At 31.1% G+C, this 26,016-nt stretch overlaps 1 protein-coding gene across 2 annotated transcripts; it reads left to right on the plus strand.

The window, feature by feature from the left end:
- The first annotated feature begins 13,346 nt into the window (after window positions 1–13,346).
- LOC116144083 (phenylalanine--tRNA ligase beta subunit, cytoplasmic) lies at window positions 13,347–25,890 on the plus strand. Of its 2 annotated transcripts, none has more exons than XM_031429537.1 (21): window positions 13,347–13,486; window positions 13,734–13,819; window positions 13,979–14,034; window positions 14,186–14,289; window positions 14,539–14,668; window positions 14,746–14,861; window positions 15,601–15,667; window positions 16,383–16,424; window positions 16,632–16,673; window positions 17,097–17,173; window positions 17,545–17,671; window positions 17,768–17,935; window positions 18,672–18,800; window positions 19,973–20,074; window positions 20,175–20,306; window positions 20,941–21,015; window positions 21,358–21,465; window positions 24,750–24,842; window positions 24,922–25,005; window positions 25,298–25,379; window positions 25,599–25,890. In XM_031429537.1, the coding sequence occupies exons 2-20, from the start codon at window positions 13,762–13,764 to the stop codon at window positions 25,364–25,366; spliced, it is 1,779 nt and encodes a 592-aa protein (XP_031285397.1). In that variant the 5' UTR covers window positions 13,347–13,486; window positions 13,734–13,761; the 3' UTR covers window positions 25,367–25,379; window positions 25,599–25,890. The 2 variants fall into 2 exon arrangements, with proteins under 2 accessions (XP_031285397.1, XP_031285396.1); XM_031429536.1 differs by having other exon boundaries at window positions 25,540–25,888.
- Window positions 25,891–26,016: the final 126 nt, after the last annotated feature.

Below are 26,016 nucleotides of genomic sequence, written 5' to 3' on the forward strand. Positions count from 1 at the left end.
GTATCTCCGAATTCATAGACCAAATTATCATCCCTATTCAAGGGTAGTACAACCTCATCCTTAAAAAGATGTCCCATTTTTTGTTAAAATACAATTTTGAAATTACATATTTGTCCTTGTTAAATTAAAAAAAAAAAAAAAAAAAAAGGGAGGCTATTAAGGAATGGAATTATACAAGGGACATTTAGCATCACTTAGGAAAAATATGATGTACCCTAAAAATGACTAGAAAAGTTATAATTCCAAATTGAGTTCCATAATCATATGATTTATTTTATTTTAATTTCTTCTATTTTTATGTTTACTATTTTTAAGCACAGAATAAATTTCTCATCACTTGAATCTCAAAAGAAAGAAATTACATGGTGAGCATGGATGACAAATGTCAAAAATGTAATCTATCAAATCAACCCAAAAGTATTGAATTAATTTTTATTTAATCCAAGAAAACATTGCTCATTACAACTTCACTTTTAGTAAAGATAAAAAGCTTATTCTGAAAGCACTTTTATCAAAAGAGACAACTACCACTACTAGCTACTTCTTTCTCTTTCTCAATGCCTTGACTATGTTGCTCTAGTCAAGACTCAATAGTGTTGTAAACTTTTCAAGTTATGGGTTCTGTCCTCTCCATCCTTTCATATAAATTTATGGATAAAAAAACATAGACAAAGAGTAAAAAATTTAATAAAAAAGTCAATTTAATAAATAATGTTTACATCTGTTGGAATTTGGAGGAGTAAAAAATAAAATAAAGAACAGTAATATGCGCAAGAATATCACACACATATAAATACGATATTTATGTGGTTCGGTATAACTTGCTTACATGCATAGATCAGAGAAATCTACTATAAATTTATAAACATGATACAAGAGTGTATAACACCATCAACCTATAAGGCGGGAGCTCTACCGTTTGGTGTTTTATAAGCATAACACCATCAACTCATTACATAGACGGACATTCCATTCCTATAGTGTTTAATACCCCTTCTCTCATCTTCTCATTCCCTCTTTCACATAGTTTCTCTTATAATTATGAATTGGCTCTAACCCTTATATTTACAGATAGTATATAAGATATCTAAATTCTAATAGGATTCATATTTCTAATCCTAATAGAACTCCCATATTTAATCTTCAATTCCTACTTTAACTCAAAGTAAAGTCTTAAACCAATTATTCTTCCCTAATTCAACTCACAGTAAAAAGAAAACAATAATTCCAAAACTCGAACTCCTAAAACATGAATTTAACTCAAACTCTATATCTTCATCAACTACTAAAAAGTGTTCACATTTTTATAACATCAGGGTTATTTGTATGCATACAACATGTATTTGATTAAATATAAAGAAAGGTTAACTTCGCTCATTATATTTGATATTTGCTTATATTTCATGTTCATAAGTTTATGTGAATTTAGAAAAAGAAACTATGGAAATAAAGCTATATAAGGGTGATATAACATTACAATCCCAAAATGTTGCCAAAATTTATCAAGATCTCTCTTGTAGAGGAGATCTTTTCTGGGTAATTCCAATTTGGATCTCAACTAATGTGGTTGTTGATGTGCTAATATTACACTAATTATGCAAAAGTATACATTTTATCACATCAACCTATAATTAATGTAATACTAAAACACCGGTTACATCATCAGTTAGGAGAAAATCTTATGTACGTTATGTTGCAATAAACTCGTCAATAAGAAAGTAAGTATGTTCTACTTGTACAAATGTAATATATTCTTTTTGACTGATTATATTGCAACAAGTTGCACGGTGTATCAAATGCTTTTTTTTTTTTTTTAATTTAATATAATAATAATATTATTATTGTTTTTATCCTTTTTATATTTTTCAAACCTTCTATAATTAAATTTTCTTTACCGCCCATATCTTATAATATGTCGAGTATCATATACATGTGACATGGAAATAAAAGTCGTATATATATTTGTAATGTCAATATCACCTTATAACTTGTAGCATATTTATAACATAAAAGCAAGATGATTACAAGTCTCATGTTGTCAACACATACTATTATAGGAAAATGTATCATCACAAAACCCTAAGTTTTCTGGTACTGTCTTTTCATGCATGGGACCAAGCTTCGTTGAGTGATTGGTACAAAAGTCTCTTAATTTAAAGTGATGTATACAACTCTTTCAAAGAATCAAAAGTGAAGCAAAATCATGCTTTAATTTGATTGCCAAAAGCAAGTCACGTAAATTGATAAGTTCGTCGATCTTCAACTCCAAGACAAATCAAATATATTAAAATTCATATATGTTGTCTAATTTGGGTCTTTGTCTTGACTTAAACTTAACTTTATGTAAAGTTATTAGAATGATGAAAAGTAATGGAATAATATACTTTACAAATATCTTGTTACTATTACATGTTCAAAATGATTTAAACACACACACACAATGTTATTTGTAAACGGTGACATTACCGTTTACTGTAATCTTATATTGATTGAAGTAAGGGCAGTCTTTTCAAAGTTGCATTTTAACTGAAGGTGTTGCCTTCTGACGTTAACGTTTTTTTTATTGTATAAGAAGACTTATAGCTTAACTGTAACCCTTGGATCAAAGATAGAATTACCCTTGTACAATTAACCTTGATACAAAAACCGCTAATTGGGGTATTGACTCTTGTAATTGTAATAATTTTTTACAGTCTAATTGCAATTTTTCGGATCAAAGCTAGAGTAACCATGATACTATCACGCATTGATTCAAAAATTGTTATTTGCATGTAACTTTAAATAACATTACTCTTTAGGGCCCGTTTGGATCAGGTTGAAATTTTTTAACAAGAATTCATAGACCAAATTATCATCCCTATTCAAGGGTAGTACAACCTCATCCTTAAAAAGATGTCCCATTTTTTGTTAAAATACAATTTTGAAATTACATATTTGTCCTTGTTAAATTAAAAAAAAAAAAAAAAAAAAAAGGGAGGCTATTAAGGAATGGAATTATACAAGGGACATTTAGCATCACTTAGGAAAAATATGATGTACCCTAAAAATGACTAGAAAAGTTATAATTCCAAATTGAGTTCCATAATCATATGATTTATTTTATTTTAATTTCTTCTATTTTTATGTTTACTATTTTTAAGCACAGAATAAATTTCTCATCACTTGAATCTCAAAAGAAAGAAATTACATGGTGAGCATGGATGACAAATGTCAAAAATGTAATCTATCAAATCAACCCAAAAGTATTGAATTAATTTTTATTTAATCCAAGAAAACATTGCTCATTACAACTTCACTTTTAGTAAAGATAAAAAGCTTATTCTGAAAGCACTTTTATCAAAAGAGACAACTACCACTACTAGCTACTTCTTTCTCTTTCTCAATGCCTTGACTATGTTGCTCTAGTCAAGACTCAATAGTGTTGTAAACTTTTCAAGTTATGGGTTCTGTCCTCTCCATCCTTTCATATAAATTTATGGATAAAAAAAAAATAGACAAAGAGTAAAAAATTTAATAAAAAAGTCAATTTAATAAATAATGTTTACATCTGTTGGAATTTGGAGGAGTAAAAAATAAAATAAAGAACAGTAATATGCGCAAGAATATCACACACATATAAATACGATATTTATGTGGTTCGGTATAACTTGCTTACATGCATAGATCAGAGAAATCTACTATAAATTTATAAACATGATACAAGAGTGTATAACACCATCAACCTATAAGGCGGGAGCTCTACCGTTTGGTGTTTTATAAGCATAACACCATCAACTCATTACATAGACGGACATTCCATTCCTATAGTGTTTAATACCCCTTCTCTCATCTTCTCATTCCCTCTTTCACATAGTTTCTCTTATAATTATGAATTGGCTCTAACCCTTATATTTACAGATAGTATATAAGATATCTAAATTCTAATAGGATTCATATTTCTAATCCTAATAGAACTCCCATATTTAATCTTCAATTCCTACTTTAACTCAAAGTAAAGTCTTAAACCAATTATTCTTCCCTAATTCAACTCACAGTAAAAAGAAAACAATAATTCCAAAACTCGAACTCCTAAAACATGAATTTAACTCAAACTCTATATCTTCATCAACTACTAAAAAGTGTTCACATTTTTATAACATCAGGGTTATTTGTATGCATACAACATGTATTTGATTAAATATAAAGAAAGGTTAACTTCGCTCATTATATTTGATATTTGCTTATATTTCATGTTCATAAGTTTATGTGAATTTAGAAAAAGAAACTATGGAAATAAAGCTATATAAGGGTGATTTAAGATTACAATCCCAAAATGTTGCTAAAATTTATCAAGATCTCTCTTGTAGAGGAGATCTTTTCTGGGTAATTCCAATTTGGATCTCAACTAATGTGGTGGTTGATGTGCTAATATTACACTAATTATGCAAAAGTATACATTTTATCACATCAACCTATAATTAATGTAATACTAAAACACCGGTTACATCATCAGTTAGGAGAAAATCTTATGTACGTTATGTTGCAATAAACTCGTCAATAAGAAAGTAAATATGTTCTACTTGTACAAATGTAATATATTCTTTTTGACTGATTATATTGCAACAAGTTGCACGGTGTATCAAATGCTTTTTTTTTTTTTTTAATTTAATATAATAATAATATTATTATTGTTTTTATCCTTTTTATATTTTTCAAACCTTCTATAATTAAATTTTCTTTACCGCCCATATCTTATAATATGTCGAGTATCATATACATGTGACATGGAAAAAAAAGTCGTATATATATTTGTAATGTCAATATCACCTTATAACTTGTAGCATATTTATAACATAAAAGCAAGATGATTACAAGTCTCATGTTGTCAACACATACTATTATAGGAAAATGTATCATCACAAAACCCTAAGTTTTCTGGTACTGTCTTTTCATTTATGGGACCAAGCTTCGTTGAGTGATTGGTACAAAAGTCTCTTAATTTAAAGTGATGTATACAACTCTTTCAAAGAATCAAAAGTGAAGCAAAATCATGCTTTAATTTGATTGCCAAAAGCAAGTCACGTAAATTGATAAGTTCGTCGATCTTCAACTCCAAGACAAATCAAATATATTAAAATTCATATATGTTGTCTAATTTGGGTCTTTGTCTTGACTTAAACTTAACTTTATGCAAAGTTATTAGAATGATGAAAAGTAATGGAATAATATACTTTACAAATATCTTGTTACTATTACATGTTCAAAATGATTTAAACACACACACACAATGTTATTTGTAAACGGTGACATTACCGTTTACTGTAATCTTATATTGATTGAAGTAAGGGCAGTCTTTTCAAAGTTGCATTTTAACTGAAGGTGTTGCCTTCTGACGTTAACGTTTTTTTTATTGTATAAGAAGACTTATAGCTTAACTGTAACCCTTGGATCAAAGATAGAATTACCCTTGTACAATTAACCTTGATACAAAAACCGCTAATTGGGGTAATGACTCTTGTAATTGTAATAATTTTTTACAGTCTAATTGCAATTTTTCGGATCAAAGCTAGAGTAACCATGATACTATCACGCATTGATTCAAAAATTGTTATTTGCATGTAACTTTAAATAACATTACTCTTTAGGGCCCGTTTGGATCAGGTTGAAATTTTTTAACAAGGGTAATATTTGTTTAATTGAGTAGATTACTGTGTTTGGCATTTTTGTACAAAAACATTATCGGAAAATAAGATGACAAACAGTGCTAAAAAGGGGGTAAATCACCGAAAATAATATTACCTGGGGGGAGGGTGGTATTAAAATGTTACTTCTGTAATCTAAATTTCTGTCCAATTTTGCCCCAAAACAGTGGACAATGTGGACGAAAATATCCTTGGCTTTGTTAATAATTACAAAACACCTAATTTGTAAAATGATAAAAACACCCCCACCACTACTGTGCCAGATTTTGGCCACCACCGTCAGAATTTGGTCGGAATCTGCTGTTACGACTCAGACTGGTCGAATTTGGCCGGTGGTGTGTCGATCTGGCTTTTTCCGGCCAGATCGGTGAATAAACGACCATTTCCGGTCGTTTTTAGGCCGTTGTGACAGATTCCACTGACGGTGGTTGCCGGAATCTGGAAACTATGGGTGGGTGGGGTTGTTTTTGTTAATTTTTAATATTTTTTTCTAGGGTTGTTTAATTAAATTAATAAACTTAAGGGGTCTAAAAGTAATTAAAAAAATAGAATAGTATTTCCCAAATAATTAAACAAACAAGTATTTTGGGAACAGGATAGAGAATAGGGTTTGAAATAATAAAACAAACTAGCCCCTAATTATTTATATCTAGTAATCATCTAAAGGGCATTCTAGTACAAGGGTATTTCAGGACATCTGTTATTACTATCAACCAAACATATTAATTATTAATACTTGCCAATTGAACAAAGTACAATAATAATTAAAACTCGGTAATCTACAATGTAATCTTTCTTTCAAGTAATCTTATTACTAAGATAAAAAAAATATTATATGATCCAAACGTCTCCTTATATTATAGTATGTGTAACTGATATTTGCAGGTAACTCCAAATAAAATTACTCTTATATTGTAATATGAACGACTGATATTAACTGATGACTCTAAATAACATTATTCTTGTAATGTAATATGACTCGTATTTAATTGGTTGCTAAGAGAATATTCAATCAATCCTTGAAAGGAAATTTGATTAATATATTATATTATTGTTAGCTTTATTGTAATTAATCAATGGAATGATTATATGTCTCCCTTTAAAGCACAAATTTGTGGATTGAGTTATAGTTGAAGAAGAAAAAGAATGGATTATTTAATATCACTTAAGTGGTAGTGATTAGTGAAGGTACAATCTATTAATAATTACTTCTTTATAAACAAACGAGTGTCACACATTACCAAATCCATTATGCCAATTATTTACCCTTTACTATCATATAATTGACATAGCTTACTTTTTTAGAGTGTTATCCAATTGTTATCAGCTTGTTGAATACAATTCAATCTAATTATTTCATAAACCAATGTTTTTAAATACATTATTTCAAGAATATAAACTAAATAGTTACTTAGGTTAAGATGCGACGGTATGCGAGTTTAAGTAAGTATTCATAAGAAAATGAAATAATATACAAGAGGCCACATATAAAAAGGGTCAACCCAAGCCCTAGGTTAGGCTAAAAAAAAATCAAATATCACTAAGATTACTAACAAAATGTTAAACTAGACAATTAAAACCAAAAGCAAAACAAAGCACCAACACAATACTAAACAAGATCTCTTCGTTTAACTATACAGTTATTATTTACTCCACAACAATTTACTATTCAAATTTACCGTTCACAATTTGAGATCTTTCCTTTCAATGGTTAGGTTATTGTCTAAAACGGGATTTTTCTGATAATTTTAATAATTTGAAGTGAAATTGTTAATGGTTTTAAAAATAGTAATCAAACAAAAGCCTGCAATGGTATTAATGAACACAAGAGGTACCACTTGAAACCATGTGAAGCTTTTTCCCAAAATTATTAGAAGTTAAAATGAAAGACATTGGAGAAGAAAGAACAATACAACAAGAATGGCATGTAAATCCACACATAAGAAAACAAGAGATTGAGCACCAAAGGCACAAGAAGACATGAAGGAGCCTTTTAAAGGGGTGATTGAGCTTTTAAAAGCAAGAGACAGAATGAGGATATGATTCATAAGAAAACAAGGGTTGTTTTGGGAAATTTATTGGAAAGAAAGGGACCCTTCACTACTACTTTGGATGCCAGAGAGAGTCAATATAACTTTACACGAAATTCTATGGACCTCTTTACCCCTTTCATTATTGCATTTCAGTCTCGTCTTCAACAAAAGGCCCAAACCCACATACAATTTTGCATCATTATGTCTCTTTTCTCCTTCCTCTCTCTCTTTTACTCTTTTCTTTTTATCTGTCTATGACTAATATCAGTAACAAAGTTAAAAAGAATTTGAATATAACAATGTTATTTGGGTAACCTTTTATGCTCTCGTGAACATTAGATTTTAAATTTGTAATGTCTTAAGAATGTACATAATTTAATGCTCACTCGAGAGAAGGGCAATAGTATGTTATGTGAATATCAAATGTTTCCCCGTTATTTCTTAAGAAAACAATTTAATGGTTGCTTATGGTAATGTACATTATTTTTTGAGGAATATGATAAATTAAAAGTTTGAACCCATGAAAAATTACATTTTTATAAATAATTTTAATAAAAAACTAAAATTACATTTTTATGGTGCGCTGAAAAAGTAAAAAAAAAAAAAAATTATTTAGTTCTTTAAGGGTACAAGTTATCATTCTAATTTGGGGTTTATTCAAGATCTTTTGATAGCAATTTGAGAATAGATTTTCAAGTTAATGGAAAATAATGAAAATATGATTCATGAAACATAGAATTAAAATGAAGTTCAATCTACTAACTGGTATTTCCCAAACAGGAAACCTGGTTTTAATTTCATCACAACATATAATAAATATTTAATTAAACTAAAGAAGATTAATTAAATAACAAGTACTTGAGATCAAATCCCATTTCCTTTATTTGGGTATATACTTTTAATTGTTTAATTTCTTCCATTAAAGTACTAATTAATTATCACAACCCTATCTTGTTTTGTCATGATATGTGAAGGCACAAATCAATAATTTTATGAATAATTAAACAAAGTGATTATCCTTTGGATAATCTCTTTTTGGAATCATATTTATGAAATCCAAGAAATTAATTAATAGCTCATGAACTTTCAAAAGAGAAAGTTAAATAAAATAAAAAATACATGTGGGTTAATCATGAGAATATATTCATAAAAAGAAAGAAAGATTGATTACTAGAATCTCATAAACATCCCCAATAATTGAATGATTGGATGGTAGATTTCTTCTCTTTCGAAAAATAATAATATGAATTAACTGTAGTGATCTTACAATAATAATATTGCTTTTATAGTAGCAGAAACTCACCAAACTAGCTACATTAATTTGTATAATAATTCATATATATAATTTTATATATAATAACAAGAAGATCCTGAACAATAAAAGTAAACACAAGCTACAAAATATTGTAATTTACCTATTTGAAATTGGATTTGGACCACTGGGAACTTCATGGGCACTCGCATTGAAGATCCTTTCTTGCTTTGGCCATGGCGAAGAGGACAACGACGAAGACGACGATGATGAAGGGTTAGTCTTTGTATTGAACGTCTCCTTCTCCATGCCATGTTTTCTTGTGGGAAATAATGGTAAGCTTCTTCTCCTTAAAGCTATTTCTTCTGGTGTTGAAGCGTTTGAGATATTATTGAAGTGAAAGAATAGAAGGAGGAAGAAGAAGAAGAAGAAGAAGGAGGTCATGGTAGCCATGCAAAATATGTATAAATTTTAAGTGATCTTCATCAACATGAAGCTCTAAAGGTTGAGAGACGGTTGAGAGTTCATTCAAAACACAATAATATTTTTTAGGGTTCTATGAAAAGGGCATTCAAACGAGAGAGAGAGAGAGAGAGAGAGAGAGAGGAAAGAGAAAGGAAGGAGTGAGAAGAGATACTTTAGTAATGAATCGAGGTGGCTTTATGAATGTGAAACTGTGGCTATGGCGGTGAAAATACACAAAGTAATAGATAAAAATAAAAGGTGTTAGTGTTATGAGAAAGTGTGCATGAAAGAGAGAGGGGGATTTTGTTTATAGTCTCCTGGGAGGAGGACCAAAGGTAGCCCACAAAGAGATTGGGGAGTAGAAGACACATACACAAGGAGTCAAACAAAGGTTTGGCTTCTTGCCAAAAGCCAAAGATGTATGTATGTATACATTTATGTATATGAGTTCTTTTGGATTAAGCGGTTAGAAGTATTGAGAAACCACAAGTGAAAAGATCATGAATAGGATTTTTCATTGATCTAGCTACTTACATACATGAATTTTTAATATTTTTTGTTCGTCATAAATAGTCTTATTATCAGTTTTATTAACTATCAATTACGTTTATGAAATTACGATCTATATTGACACAAACTTGACATTAAAAACACAATTTTTGCATTGGGGTAGACCTTTTTTAGCATGAAATTTTGTGCTTACAACTCGTTAGGCTATTACCCTCAAAGATAATATAGTTAAATTATGTATTTACAACTTATTAGATAGCAAATGATCAAACACAGTTAAAATATGTACTTATATATCATTTCACGAAAATGTAAAATCTAGAAAGCTAAAAAGATAATTTGAAAATCTTATTACAAGGCATTAGATATATCTAACAACATGAAGCTAATTTGACTTTGTGGATGTTTGAAGTTTTGTTTGTTTTCTAAGAATGTAAAATGGTTTGTAGAATTGTAGGGTTTATATTAAGAAGTAATTGAATTTTGTTTTCAAAAAATTGATTTTATTGTTTTTAGTGAATCTTATCATTTTAAACATTTTTTCGAACATGATGGATACATTTGACTAATTAGATTTACCACATCATTTGAAATTTCAAAGAAATTTGATACTCTTGTCTTGTCTTGTCTTTGCCATTTTTTTTATATAACTTTTAAATTTCATTAATGGTTTTTGAAATATAGTTAAAACATAAAAAATTTATTAAAAAAAAAAAATTATTATTTTATAGACATAAAATTTCCTTTCTTTCTCATGTTAATAAATTCTTACAATATATTATATTAGGATCTGGACCTCATTTTTCTTTACACAAGTTTTGACACAATTTTTTGGTCGTTAAATTGAAGCATTTGAATGATCAAGATTAAATCTAAATTATATTATTTTCCAACTGTATTAAAGCATTTTATGTTTATTGGACGTTGTAATCTATATTATAGTGAAATTTTTGAGTGTATATATATATATATACACGATAATTGGGATATATCTATTTAAGAGTTTTCCTTGGAGATTTGCATATCTATTTGATGGAATCTGTTTTGGAAGAATACAATTAATACAAGAAATATGAATACGACTTAACAAATAAAAAATATTTTCCACACCTAGTATAAATCAGAGCCAAAGAAGGGTAGCCAAGAGGGGACAATTCATGGAATTCTGAAGGAAATTCATCGAACAACAAAGAATAATCAGAAATATTTATAGGAATGAGCATGAGAGCCCAGAAAAAAATTCTATATTTAGCTAAAAGGATTCGATAACAAGAGACTCTTGTCTATTGTACTCCATTAATCTATAAAAGATCATATGTTCTACCTTTCTTTCGCGTCGTAAAAGATTTTCTCCGACGTAAATTTGTTGTTTTCCGGTGTCCGACGCAAATTTGTTCTTTGTAATCGGCCCCTAACTTGAGAAGACTTTTGATCTTTTAATTTCAATGTAGAATTAAAACGTGATAAATGTATTCTAAAATGAGATAAATGTGGCTCATTATGAGCTTTGTTGTGGCAAATCATTCTACTTTCTGCGCCAAAATTTTGTCAGTCTTTGATTCATATATATATATATGCCATCAAAGTGTTTGTTGACTTATTTCCAAACTTGTCTTAATTTAATTATTGCAATTGTGTAGGAAAACAGTGTATCTCAATTTGAGTTTGAGTTAGATTTGGAGTGTAGATATGGGATGTAATATTAGCCATGGCAATAGCACCACTAGAAAATTGATTATTTTCGACTTAAAAATCATCGACGTCATTGGACTCATTGGAGATAACATCCGATTCCAACATGTCCAATGCCGGTGATCATGTAAAATACAACTCCGATGTCACTATGTTGGTGTTTCGCCATCTAAGTTTCATGTTGTTCTCAAGATTTTGGTAGTAGTTGGCAATTGCATGAAAAGTATTAGCAGTTATTCCATCTAAAGGAATATATTCTGAAGCCCTTTTTTTTTTTTTTTTTTTTTGGAAGATAGCTCAATTTATTTTGCATCAATGGATTCATCCGGCTTGCCATAGCCATTGAAGTTGTAGATCCTGTCTTGAAATGCTCCACAGGATGATCTTCCAGTTGTATGTGCTCCGGCAAAACAATAGAAGTTTGATTATGATGTAAGGGATATGGGCCTACTTGGTATGGTACAGCCCATAACTAACCTCAATGATCTAAAATCCAATGTAAACTTGACTCAGACCCATTTGATTCATCTAATATATATATATATATGTGATAGTAATTAAATTTGGATAATCTGAATTGGATTTGAATCCGCTAACAAGAGATTTGAACTTATAACTTTTTAAATAATATATCTAAGAGTCTTTATCGAACTAATCAATCATTTAGAGATAATATTGTTTCTACGCATAAGATTTATATGGATGCCAATTTTTTCTCTTCTATTGCACACGTTGATTTTCATATACTAATCTGAATTAAAGAATTTTTTTTTGACCAATTTATATTCCAATAAAAGTCAAATTTCAAGAAACATACTTGGAATTAATAAACATAGAATAACAACTTTTATATTTTAATAAAAATCAAAATCCAAGAAGCGTAGTTCAACTTCAGAGATTCTTTACAGGTTAGGTAAAATTAAATTAACAAAGTATTGGTGCGTGATTTTGATACCAATCAAACGCACGTGTGAAATACTAAGCTGGCCCAGAAGATACACTTGGATGAAAAAATGAGAGTGAAAGTAATGGAGAACAATTTTTAAAGTGGTTCGGATGCTTAAGGAAGCAAATCTTACGTCCACTGATTTTGTATTAATAATAGTGGTAAGGTCACGTTCAGCGGACTGACTTACAAATGATTACAAGAAAGTGAATGTTATTTTTCTTTAGAGAGATTAGCTAATACCCCAAATGAGAGAGGAGCTCTCAATTTATATTGGGATAGATTAAGGTTATGATTACTAAATCTGTGAGTTTGTGAGATTATCCGTGCAAATCCTTATTTATGTCTCATTGCCCAGCTTCCAGAGTGATTTACGCGATTTGGTGTAGGGATTAGACATGTGGAATCGCTATAGCTCCTGGCTGGTCTGACGCGCATCCACTACCCTGATAGGAGCATGCCGTCCTTGTCATTGTATGATGTGGCTGCCTCTGACTGTTGCAGGCCTACCTAAGTTCTAACTTTTTATACTAACTGAGTCTTGCGTCAGCTTTACTTTTTCAGGCATAACACAGGGAATTCGAATCCGTAGAATTATACATCAAATTTAAATAAGAAACTTAAAAATGATAACTAGAGTATTTTTGGTCTTTTAAGTAAAAAATGGATGAAATTGTCACTTTTAAAACTCATTAATTTTACCAAACCCTCATGGATGAAAATATTTAAACTCGTTTCAAATCCAATGGCTCTAAAGTCTAAACACAACAAACCCTAATTCATAAAACTTACGCCAAACGCAAAATTGAATAGTTTTAGTTGAAGCACTCGTCTTTGGCTGGAGTCGACAGTTATTGCTGCTCCGGCCGCCTAGCTGCCACCTTCTCGTCGCCGTCTTCGGTCACCAGTAAGAACTTGTCACTTTTTTTTTTTTAAATCAATTATAATAGATATATTTATTTTTGTTAATCTTTGATGATAAGTAGTTAAATGGTTAACAGTGTTAAATTCAAAATCCAAAAGCATGAAAATGATTTTATACATTATCCGGAGCCTTGTATTAAGTGAAAATGTTAATTGTCGAACTCTGCATTCAGTGAATTCAGTCTTTAGGGTTTTTTGAAGATACATTTTTGGTTGTTGTTTATCTTCAGAGAGAATTAGAGGCTTAGAGAAGCTGCAATGCCGACCGTGAGTGTGGGCAGGGATCGTCTGTACGCAGCCCTAGGCAAAGAATACAGTAAGCTCTAGTTTTTACCTACATTCTCACTTGAATTAGCAACCTATAATGCATCTTTTTCTTTGTTTTTTTTTTCTTAATTAATCTTATTCTTCAGTTTTTTGTACTGAATTTGATTCTCAATCTGATTCTCTTTTTGGTTGTCAATGTGATTCACAGCCCAGAAAGAGTTTGAGGATCTGTGCTTTCGTTTTGGCATTGAGCTTGATGATGTGGTGAGTTTTACTGAATATATTTCACTCACACACACACACACACACACACATATTATGTTTTTGGGTTAATTGCAGTTAAGGCAGTCAGTTTTGGTGGAATTTTTGATATGGTTATATGAATTGTTGACCTAGACTTGTAATTGTTTGTTAGACGACTGAAAAAGCAATAATTAGAAAGGAAAAGCACTTGGATAAAGAAGAAGAGGAAGAAGGTGATGAAGAAGTTATTTACAAAATTGAAGTCCCAGCCAACAGGTATCCATCAATTCAATATAATTTTCAAAGAAAAATAAGTTTTGCATCAATGGAGACCTTCATTTTACAAATTGGAATTTGCTTTTTTACTATATAAACACAATTTTAACAATGCATAGCCCTTATTATCTTTTTTGTTAAAAAGTATAACATTGAGTATTAGAAAGTCTTGAGTCCCATCCTGCAAAAATCCCATCCCTTACAGTAGTGAGGTCATCAATGGTTTGTTTATATATGATTTATGCACAGATATGATTTGCTCTGCCTTGAAGGGATTGCTCTATCTCTCCGCATTTTCAATGAGCAGCAGGAAATGCCCACATACAAGGTCGCTAACATTGACAAAAAGGCAATGCTTCAAATGCATGTTAAACCAGAGGTATGTATGAATTGTTTACTCTTTTTGGATGCATTGGTATTTGTTTCTTATAATTTAACCTTTTTTGATCCTTGCAGACATCTATGATTCGACCTTTTGTTGTCTGTGCTGTTTTAAGAAACATGTCCTTTGATGAAGTGAGTTATAACAGCTTCATTGATCTCCAAGATAAGCTTCATCAAAATATTTGCCGGTATGTATTGTGGCCATTGTTTTGCATATTCTGGCTTCTTGAGCTCTTTGTTTTCTGGCATGTAACTGGTTATGGACAGTTGCATTGATAATTTTATGAATTATCATGATTTGAAGCATTTGTAATGAAATTTTATATTATGATAGATAGGTGTTAGTTTGTAGAGAAGGTGGCGAATTTTTCTACGTGCCTTAACTGCTAGCATAAATAATCATATAGTCTTACTTTGTATTGATTTTGACACTCAAGAAAAGGATATACCGACTCCTTTACTGGCATGTTGAACCTATGATGTTAAATTTTTAGTGTGGTAAGGTTGCCTTCTGTGATAACCTGTTTAGGCTGGGTGGTTAGGAAAATGTTGGTATTCCCTCTGTGTGTTGTTTTTTTTTTTTTTTTTTTGCCCCCGGGCGTTGGAGATTGAATTAGAACTTATATTCTTGATGGGCACCCCCCTGTAATGCTTTTTGTGACTTTGAACCTTTTGCTAACTAGCTTCATAATGTATCCTTGCATGAAGTTTCTGATTTGCTACATATTTGTTTTCTTGTTATGATAATATTATTTGCCATTTTCTTATCACTTAATTCTATGTTGTTAAAGCTTTATTTGCTTTATATTGGCAACAAAATGCTTTGTTGGATGGTGTTTCATCATTTCTTCACTTATTTAAATTTTCCTTACAAGATTTCATATTTATTCTGAGGAAATACTTACATATATATTTTTTTATATTTAGGCGAAGAACGCTTGTTGCGATTGGCACTCATGACTTGGACACTTTAGAAGGCCCTTTCACATATGAGGTGGGCTTGCTTCTGCAATGCATGCTAATTTTTCTTTTTATGAGAAATGAAAAGTTATAATGATGTTATTGGGTATGTACAAAAGCTTTCTCCTTTCTTGAAGTCTCCATGGACTGTAGTGCTTGTTATTGTGACACCTTTGCCCAAAAATTAATAAAAGATATTGGTCATTATCCCAAGGGGTCAGCGCTTGATGCTATGTTATTACGAGGAAGAGATGAAGTGCACATTTATGGCCTAATGATTTTCTCACTAGGTGATGTAGGATTTAGCAACTAAAGGCATCTACCTTGTTCTACAGGAGTCATGGATTTTGGGTCTAGTCATCATATTTTGGCTTTGTTTTGGAGTAGTTGATGACATGGTCATCAAACCATATGTTCCCATTTAAGTTCTGGTATGGATAGTGGTGCTTCTGTTTGCATCACTCAATTAATGGATCATTTTTCTTAGCCAATTAATCTTTTGGACTTTCTTCTGTGGGCAGATGATGCTTTTACTTAAGCAAATAATGGACGGCCTTTGTTCTGCTAATTCATCTTTTGTGCGAACTTGAATTTCCATTTGAGCATTAATTATCTTGTTTGTTTCATTATACTTATAGTTTTTTGTTTTCCAAAGATTTTGGATTTCTAATTTTCTTAATGCAATAAGTTATCAAAAAATGTCACTGAACATACAAGAGTGTGATCATCATAGATTTCTCTGTTTTCAGGCTTTGCCACCTTCTGAAATAAGCTTTGTGCCTCTGAAACAGGTAATTGATTTTATTTGGAATATGGTTCTTTGATTCTATTGCTATTTAATTTGAGTCTGCATTATATGTTTGAATCTGCAGTGGGTGCTGCCTCATGAAATCGAAATTTTATTGTATTTCTTTTTTTTTTTTTAATTGGTTTGCATAATATGTTATATTATATGTTATATTATCACTGACTTTTGTATTTTTTGTTATGTAATGTAGACGAGGGACTTCAGAGCTGACAAGCTGATGGAATATTACAAAGTTAGTCCTAATTTGTATCTGTTTTTATTTTCTATGTTGCATCTGAAAGATGGGATTGGTGTATAAATTTCTATACACTTGCAGTGCATCAACCCATGACCACCTATACTTGTGTCTGGCACACTGAGCCTCATCCTTTTGTTTATGACTTCAGCCATCTATTAATAAAAATGGCTCTATTTTAGCCAACACTCAGTCTTGTGGCTAATAGTTAGTGTAGCACTGGGGTATATAGAACTTATGCATCTTTGCTAATTACCAGTCACATCAGTTGATGCAATTGTCAAGTTTCCTCAGGTTTTATGCACATCCTTGTGCATGAATTGCAGCTTTTTTTCTGTTTTCTTTTTTTTGAGAATTTATATCTTAGAGATAGCTATATTTTCTAATCTTGATGTGTTCTACCATGACAACATTTGGCAGTCAGATTTGAAACTGAAAAAGTATTTGCACATAATCGAGAACTCACCAGTATACCCTGTCTTATATGACCGGAAAAGGTACGATGTTTTCTTGATAATGATAGTTTGATTATCATTCTGAGGTTTTTAACTTGCCAATCAATCATTTTGTTATATCTGTTGATTCTTTTGCTGATTGATCTTATTTTTCTGAATATAATTTTAGGTTGTTTACTAAAAAGATTTTGAGTTCATATGATTGCTTTTAATGAGGATGCATTGTAATACATGGTTTTGATGTGTTGATTATTGTTTTCTTTTAACAGATTCATCTCTTATGCTTGTCCTTCTTCTGTGGACAGTTTATTTTTTTTTTTTTTTTCCTGCACAGCTCCATTTTATCAGAACAAATTTCACAGTTTTTATAAATAAAAATAATATTACCTCTATAATTCTTTTTGCCTCAATAGAACTGTACTGTCTTTACCACCAATTATTAATGGTGCTCATTCGGCGATCACTCTAAAGACCAAGAATGTGTTCATTGAATGTACAGCCACTGATTTGACAAAGGCCAAGATTGTTTTGAACACAATGGTATGTGTTGCCAAGTTCGAGTTTCATTAGCTTACCAATTTGACTTTCTTAGCAAGTGGTAGGTGATAATTGGTTGATTTTTCTTTGTTCTCCTAGGTAACGATGTTTTCTGCATACTGTGAAAGAAAGTATGAGGTGGAACCAGTTGAAGTGATATATGCTGATGGGAAGTCATATGTTTATCCTGATTTGTCAGTCTTTAGTATGGACGTTCCAGTATCTTATATCAATGGTACAATTGGAATCTCTTTGGGGGCAGAAGAGGTTAGTTCCTGTTTTTTCATTTCTTACACTTAAGTTGTTGTTTCACGAGTTGCTAAATTTCCTGTTCAGGGGCTGTTGTTGTCTTTCACTGCATGATATACTGGAAATACTTATTTTGTGATTGTCTCTTTTGTCTGATTTTCACAAGTATGGAAAAATCGAATGATATCTGATTGTGTGATCTTCACTGCTTGCATGACTGATCCTCTCCTAAGCAATTTTTTTTTTCCTTTCAATTAGAGTATTCATTTACAACATAAGGGCCTAATTATCAAGAGTTGTGGATCTGAATCACTGACTTTTACTATATTTAAGAACAATGTATTTAGAGTTCCTAAGCAAGCTTCATATGCTTTGAGGTGGCTTGGCATTGGATTCTTTTGAAATGGAAAAGGTAGCTTAACATGGTATTCTATGGAGATTCCGTCACTCATTGTCTACCAATCCTTAGATAAGTAGTTTTACATATTATTATCATACCTGTTAGTTGAACCTAGCTTTCTTTACTGATCCTTAGGTAATTAGTTTTATGTATTATTATCCTTAGATAAGTAGTTTTACATATTATTATCATACCTGTTAGTTGAACCTAGCTTTCTTTACTGATCCTTAGGTAATTAGTTTTATGTATTATTGTCATGCAATGTAGAAATACTCTGAATCTAATCTGATCAAGTTATCAAATTATTGCAACATATTTTTTGCAACTATTAAATTGTTTTTTCCTTTTCTTCAGGTAACTAGCTTGTTGAACAGAATGCAATTACATGCCGAAAAGGTTGTATCATGTGATAATGAATGCAATATTAATGTCCTTGTGCCTCCAACAAGAAGTGATGTTCTGCACCCATGTGATGTTATGGAGGTATTTTTTATTTTTTTTTGGTTAAGACATGAAAAAATTTATTGAAATAAAATTGATTTACAAAGGGTGGACCAGTAATCTACTAAATAGTTGACAAAAAAACAAGAACAGCTCCGCATCTATAATTTCCTCAATCAGGACTTTGGAATTGAGAAAATTAAGACTAGTCCAATCCTTTTGAATTAAAAAAAAAAAGAAAAGAAATTCCCTTAAGTTGCGTTTAACTGAAGCCTACAAAGAATCAAAAGATCTTTCCATATCAGCTCCACATCCTCATCTTCAGCTTTTTCGAGATTCTTTTATTTCTTTCAATCCGGCTAATCCAAATCAATATATAGCGTCTCCATATGACATGGTATTCCTTACCTCCTAATGATCAATGGTATTTGATGAACATTGAGACACAGACTTTAGTTGTAACCCAATGTGTATCAGCCTCCCTAATAATCTTGAACCATAGCTTTAAAGCTATAGTGCAGTGAATGAACAAATGGCTAGTGCTTTCTGCCTCCTCTGTACACAACACATCATTTGGAGACTGAAATTTCAGGCCACCAAAACTAAATCTTATTGATTGTATTGATTTTTCCATGAGCTATCAATTAAGACAATTGAACTTTAGAGTGACATTCAACTTCCAATTCAAGATAGAGGAGATGCTAACTTATTAACTTTCCCATCCTTCAAAATCTGGCAAATTCAAAATTCCACTCAAATGAATTATAAGAGAAAATCATTCTACTCTGAATAGGACACCTTGTGAGCTCTGGGCAGAGAATCTCTCAACCATCAATCCCAGAAGACTCAAATGCTATATACTTGACCTACACCATTCTCCAAATGGTTTAGAAAATGTGGTAGATTTTTTGATACAGCTTTGCATGTTTATATCCTATCCATTTTCATGAATCCCATTGATACTTCCTATAAACCCATCTATCTCCACCAGTCCACCAGCCAAAATAAATAATAAAAAAAATAAAAAGGAGAGAGAGAGAGAGTAAGATCTTTCTATGAACCTAATGCCAAAAAGGATTCTCTCCAAAGATCTCCACAATGACTCCTAGAAATGCTAGATTTCTCTTTATTAAAATGATAGATATAGTTATTTTTCATATCAAAAGTGATTTAGCTAGTGGGGTTTATGATAAGGCATATTTTTCCTTTTCTAGGATGTTGCAATTGCTTATGGGTACGATAACATTCCAGCAGCAAAGTATGAATCTGTGAAGCCACTCTCCTTGAATGAGTTCAGTGATCTAATAAGATTGGAGGTACAGAAATGAGAATGCTTTAAGTTCATAGTAAGGCTGTATCTTTTCTTGGCACCAGTAGTTTTTCTTGATTAATTTTTCTGTTGTATTTCCCTTATAGATTGCGATGAATGGATTTACAGAGGTGTTGACATGGATTTTGTGCTCTGCAAAAGAGCTTTCCTCTATGTTAAACCGAAAAAGTGACAAAAGAACAGTTATTATTGGAAATCCTCGTTCATCTGATTTTGAGGTTTGTATAATCTGTTGTCCTGTCTTGTTCTGTACTCAACTAGTATGTGTATCATAATTCGTGTAATGATAAAAGGATATCATTTTCATATTTGATCATCTTAACTGCTTGGGTTTTTTCCGCCATTCATTTTTTCAAATGGAATTTTTTAGTAAAACAGTGAATATGCATCGGCAGATATTACATAGATACATTGGGATCCATTATAGCAGTACCACAAATAATTAATTGATGTAACTTATCTATTTGGTATATACCAGTACTAATTAAGGCAAACCTAAACAGAATCTTGTCCATCCTATAAGATATGCCATACTTGATACTAGTTTGCAGGAGCTTTTTTTGATGTTTCCTTTCACTTTTTTTCAACCCTTTATATACCTATTAGTGGTTTCTTCCAACTCAAGTTTCTTCAAATCCTTTTCTTCATTTGATTTTGCTTTCTCTCCTTGTCACTTGGTCCCTCTTATGTTTTTCACTTTTGTTTCTTTTCTGTAGCAACTCAATCACTTCAAACTTTGGAGTTATATTTGTCTCACTTTGTCCATCAGTTTCAGTTCTTTTTGTACTTGTTAGTGGTAGATTCACTCTTTAATACTTATTCGGAGTTTGATTGCTTAATCCAATTTTGTAGGTTGTCAGGACCACTCTGATGCCTGGTATATTGAAAACTGTTGGGCACAACAAAGACCATGCAAAGCCTATAAAGGTAAAAATCAGTTTTCATGGGCTACATTTGTTCTTTCATTGTTGGAATTTTGTGATGGAAGGACGAGGTTGTCGATTTGACTAGGGAATTTCTGTTGCTAAGTAGCATGCATAGCTTTTACGATAGAAATATATCCAGTATTCTTTCTCTTATGAATATCATACAGAGACATTTTAGTGTACTCTTTAAACAGTTTTTAGAATGATATTTATGGTTGGATTATTTTGCAGTCTGGGTTTATATTGTGTGCTTTTTCATTACTTATTGGATAAGGGTGCCTGCTTTTCATCTGTCATTTTTCAGCACAAGAAAGCTTTCCTGATATTTCGATTTTCGTTTTAGATTTTTGAAGTGGGTGATGTAGCACTTGTGGATGAGAAGAAAGATGTTGGAGCATCAAACAGTCGTCGTCTTGCAGCGCTATACTGTGGTGCTAACTCAGGATTTGAGGTAATATCTTCTCACTAAGCTTACTGAGACTTTCACCTTCTGGAAGTTAAGTTGCAGTTTTCTGATTGTTGTTTATTAATTTCATTTTCTGGCAGTGACGTGTGACTATAAATTTTATTATGGCAAATATCTGAAATTGTTGTGTTCTTTAATCAGAAGTATTATTAACTATTATGGTCAGGCAATAGTCCCCAATTTTGAATCTGCTGCACGTACCCAAGGATATCTGGCTTATTAAAAGAAAATTATTTTTAACTTTTAGATTTAGAGATTTTTAGGTATTATGTTGCTAAACCTATGATAAACATGTTTAGATGTGCAGTGTAGTTGGTCCACCTAAGTCTGATAGGAAAAAAACAAAAAAAGTTTGCCAAGCCTGTGATGTCAGAGGTCTAAAGGATATGGTGTGATGGGCAGAAAACATATTCTATTTTAATAGACAAATGTCTTACAATAATGAAGTTTCATTTTAATTCTTTTGATAATGGTGGGACTAAGGAAAAATTAAAAAAGTCATGAATAATATTGTCAAATCGGAAAAATTTAAAAATAGATTACTTCAAATGATTTAAAAAGTTTGTAGCATACAAATTCTTTAAGTAGCATATTGTTTGATTAAGAATTAAGAGTGACAAAAATTTGGATTTGGATTATGGTGCAATTAATCCAAATCTAAATTTTTTCTCACCTTTAATCCTTAATCAAACAATATGCTACTTAAGGAATTTGTATGCTGCAAGCTTTTTAAATTTCCAAATCCAATTTTTTCCCATCCCTCCTTAATCAAAACCCTACTTAAGGAATTTGTACGCTACAAATCCAATCCACATGAAGTTTCAGCCAATCCATTCTTAAAATTTTGAGAATGCATTAGGTTGGATTTGATTTTTGCAGATAATGGATTGGGTTATGGGTTATCTAATCCATAAAAAGTTAAATTCTATAACTTATATCGAGACACTTATAATTTTAAAAAACACATAAATTAGATTACCTAAAATGCCCTTATTCATAATAAATATGAATTTATATAAAATTATTAAATAACTTCTAAATTTTATTTATTTAAAAAAAATTAAATACTTTGACCATATGTTGATCAGCACAATGGTCGGAATGAGTAGCCAGTTGTTGGAAATAGGTCTCTGGCCGCCATAATCCAATGACTGGAGAAACTTTTAGCATGCTATGTTAATAATATTGGTATCAAAATGATTGTCTTTGAACAATCTATCTAACTTTGTAATTTTTTTATAGCAATAGATGCATTGTTTGTTCGGGATCTCACAAAACTTTCTTTGCCAGATCTCGAAAATCAACCTTTATTGTCTTTAAATTTTATATATATAGATAGATCATTTGAAGATCATTTGTATACCAATATTGATTCCTAAACTCATTGAAAAATTTTCTGTCATCGGATTTCATTGGTCGGATTTTGATGTAATTTATATTATATACTTTTTGTTTTAATGGTTTTGACTTTTGGATAATGGGTGGGATATTGGATATCCATAATCCAATCCAACTCTTTTGGATAATTATGGTAGAATCCATATCTATCATATTTGGGTTGGACACTATTTAATCCATTTGGATACAAATCCATGTATATCCAATCCATTGGATTTTTATCCCTATTAAAGATAAATGGATTTTTTTGCCATCCTTATTAAGGATAAATGTAAGAGCCAATATCCTTAATATGGATGGCAAAAAAATTCAATGGGTTGGATACTATGGATTTTTATGCAAATGGATTAGGTAATATCCAATCCAAATCTAGAATGGATAGGATATGGATCCTATAAATAGTTATTCAAACGGGTTGGATTGGGTTATAAATATCCAATATCCAATCCATTACTTAAAACTATTAAAACAAAAAGTATATCTTTATACTAATTACATTATTAAATTATAATTGACTATTGTATAATTAAATTGTTTAAATATTTTACCTTGAATTTGGTGAATCGGTCTCCAAAATCCAGTTGCTAGGCATTGGAATCCCTGTGACTGGAAAATTTTCGGCATGTTCAAGAATCAATATTGGTATGAAAATGATTGTCTTCGAACAATTTGTCTATCTATATAAAATTTTTGACATCCCTAGGTCGGCATGATATTTCATGTTGTTTGATGAAAGAGTGTTAAATTCATTCTACTTGTAATATGTATCACCAAGTTTTTCCTTAAATTAGTAAGACGGTGTAAGTCATTGAAATTTAAATGTTTCCATTGCAGGCTACAGTTGTAAATTATTATTATTATTACTATGCCTTAGGTATGTACATTCTGAAATCTAAAATAGGAAGGATCAACCTTATATAGGTAGGTTGAGTTGTCCATAACTGCTTACTAGGATTTTTTATGATGTTAAGGAGTTAATTTCTCCATCGTTAATGTGTCACCAGTCTTTGTCTGAACCTTTGTACATCTTTTTCGCTCTTGTTTTGGTGTTCATATTGCACAGATTACACATGGTTGTTCACTTTTTTTAATGAAGATCTGACACTCTTGCAGCGGACACCTTGCCTACTAATGTAAACTTTAATTCTTAGTTCCAACATACTAGTTTCCTATATATATATAATTACCTTTGAACATACTTATGGTCTCCTTGTGCTAGACCATGACAAACTTTGGCTTGCAGTCTGCTCAACTTTAACTTGATTTGCTTTAAATTATCCAATTTAAGGTTGAACGTGCCTTTTGGTTTATGTTGTTTGCTTCCATGTTTGTGATTCATTGAATATGATAAATTTTTACCTTTGTGCAAACTGTTCCAAGTTTGATGTGAATGTTATGTTGTTATAACTGTTGTTAATCGCCGTGCCCAAGCCAACACAGTTACTGGTTGGCTCACCAATCTAATGTGTCTAGGTCTAAAAGAAATATAATTCACGAAAGTAAAATATTTTGTGCTGTGTTTAGTAAGTCGCGAGTAGACTTGTGTTTACCTTTGGAAAATGGAAATCATTGCGGCCATAGATAGGCAATGATTTTTCATTTTCAAGTTCTACGAATATTAGCAACAATTTATTTTATGTTGTGAAGTGTCAACAAATAAACTGAAAGTAGCATCATCTCTAAAAGTTTATTTGTAGAAAGGAAATTACTTTAGAGCTATGAGATCTGCAGACTGAAGCAAATTGATACTTTCTAAATACAAATCAGATGTTCAAGCTAGGAAATCTTTTTTCCTGTACAACGGATTTAAATTATTTGAGTTGCTCTTAATGGATTGAAATGATTTGACTTCTTTAACCTTATTGTTGCAGTTGATTCATTGCCTACTTGACAGAATAATGGAGGTTGTAGGGACTAAGTTTGAAGTGGGTAATGATACAGCATACTATATAAAACAATCAGATGTAAGTATTTTCTCCATGTCGTTTTCATGCTTGCCTATAAGCATGTTAATGATGTATTCACTGTCTTAATGTTCTGAAGGAGCCCGAGTTTCTTCCGGGTAGGCAGGCCAGCATTATTTACAAAGGGAAACACATTGGCTTTTTCGGTATTGTACACCCTGAGGTATTTACAATCACTTCCTCATTCTAGGAATTGCATTATGATTTCGGTTAATTGTTGCCATCTATAAACATTAATCCTCGTGCTTTTACTATATCACGCTATGAGCTGACAACTGTTCTGGATGTAATTTAGTTAAGATTATTGATATTTTTTTCATTTATTTTGTTTATAATCTCTCGCTGCAAGTGGAAAAAGGAAAATCATTTCTTATTAGATTTTTTTTTTTTTTTTTTTTTTTTTGAAGTTGATAGAAGATGGGCTTTTGTTTGTTAAATGTGGGTTTTTGTTTCAGGTTTTGAACAACTTCGACATTCCTGATCCATGCTCCTTCATGGAAATTGAAATTCAGAGTTTGTTGTAGGGCCATAACAAATGTAAGTTGCTTTAATCCTTTTTCTAAAAGTACAAAATTTGAGCTTATTTTTATTTCTAAATTAATTTTTTTAAACTAAAGTATAAAAAACTATTAAGGAAAAAAAAAAAGAAAAACGCTACCCTAGTTTCTGATTTCTTCTCTCCTTCCTCAATTCCCAGACAGGAAATTATCCTAGTGTAGCTGATGATATTTTGTTGCCCTCTTGGAGGATCTCCAGGTTCATTGGCATTACTCTACGTTCCGAAGAGTGATTGTATGCTGGTAACATAACCTCTTGAAAGGGAAATTTGATTGGCCGGGCTAAGAAAATATAGAAATGAAAATTTTGAAGTACTTCAATTGATACATTTGTTTGTTTTGGTTTTAAATGTAGAAATTGTTCAATATGAACAACCCTTTTATACCAAAAACTTTATGATCACTTTTTGTATTTGTTTTGTGGCTTGAACTGTATCAAGTGGTTATTTAATAAAGAAAAATATGTTTTTAGTTTGAGGAAAAATAGTTTTTAAAGTATTGGCTAGTGTATTTCTTGACACATCAACATTCATAGATGAGAGGAAATACCATTATAGAGAGCATAAACAATCCCAGTTTCCATTCCAATAATGTGTTTAACCAACACTTTATATCCA

Source organism: Pistacia vera, unplaced genomic scaffold, assembly GCF_008641045.1.
Source record: "Pistacia vera cultivar Batoury unplaced genomic scaffold, PisVer_v2 Contig437, whole genome shotgun sequence".
NCBI lineage: Eukaryota > Viridiplantae > Streptophyta > Magnoliopsida > Sapindales > Anacardiaceae > Pistacia > Pistacia vera.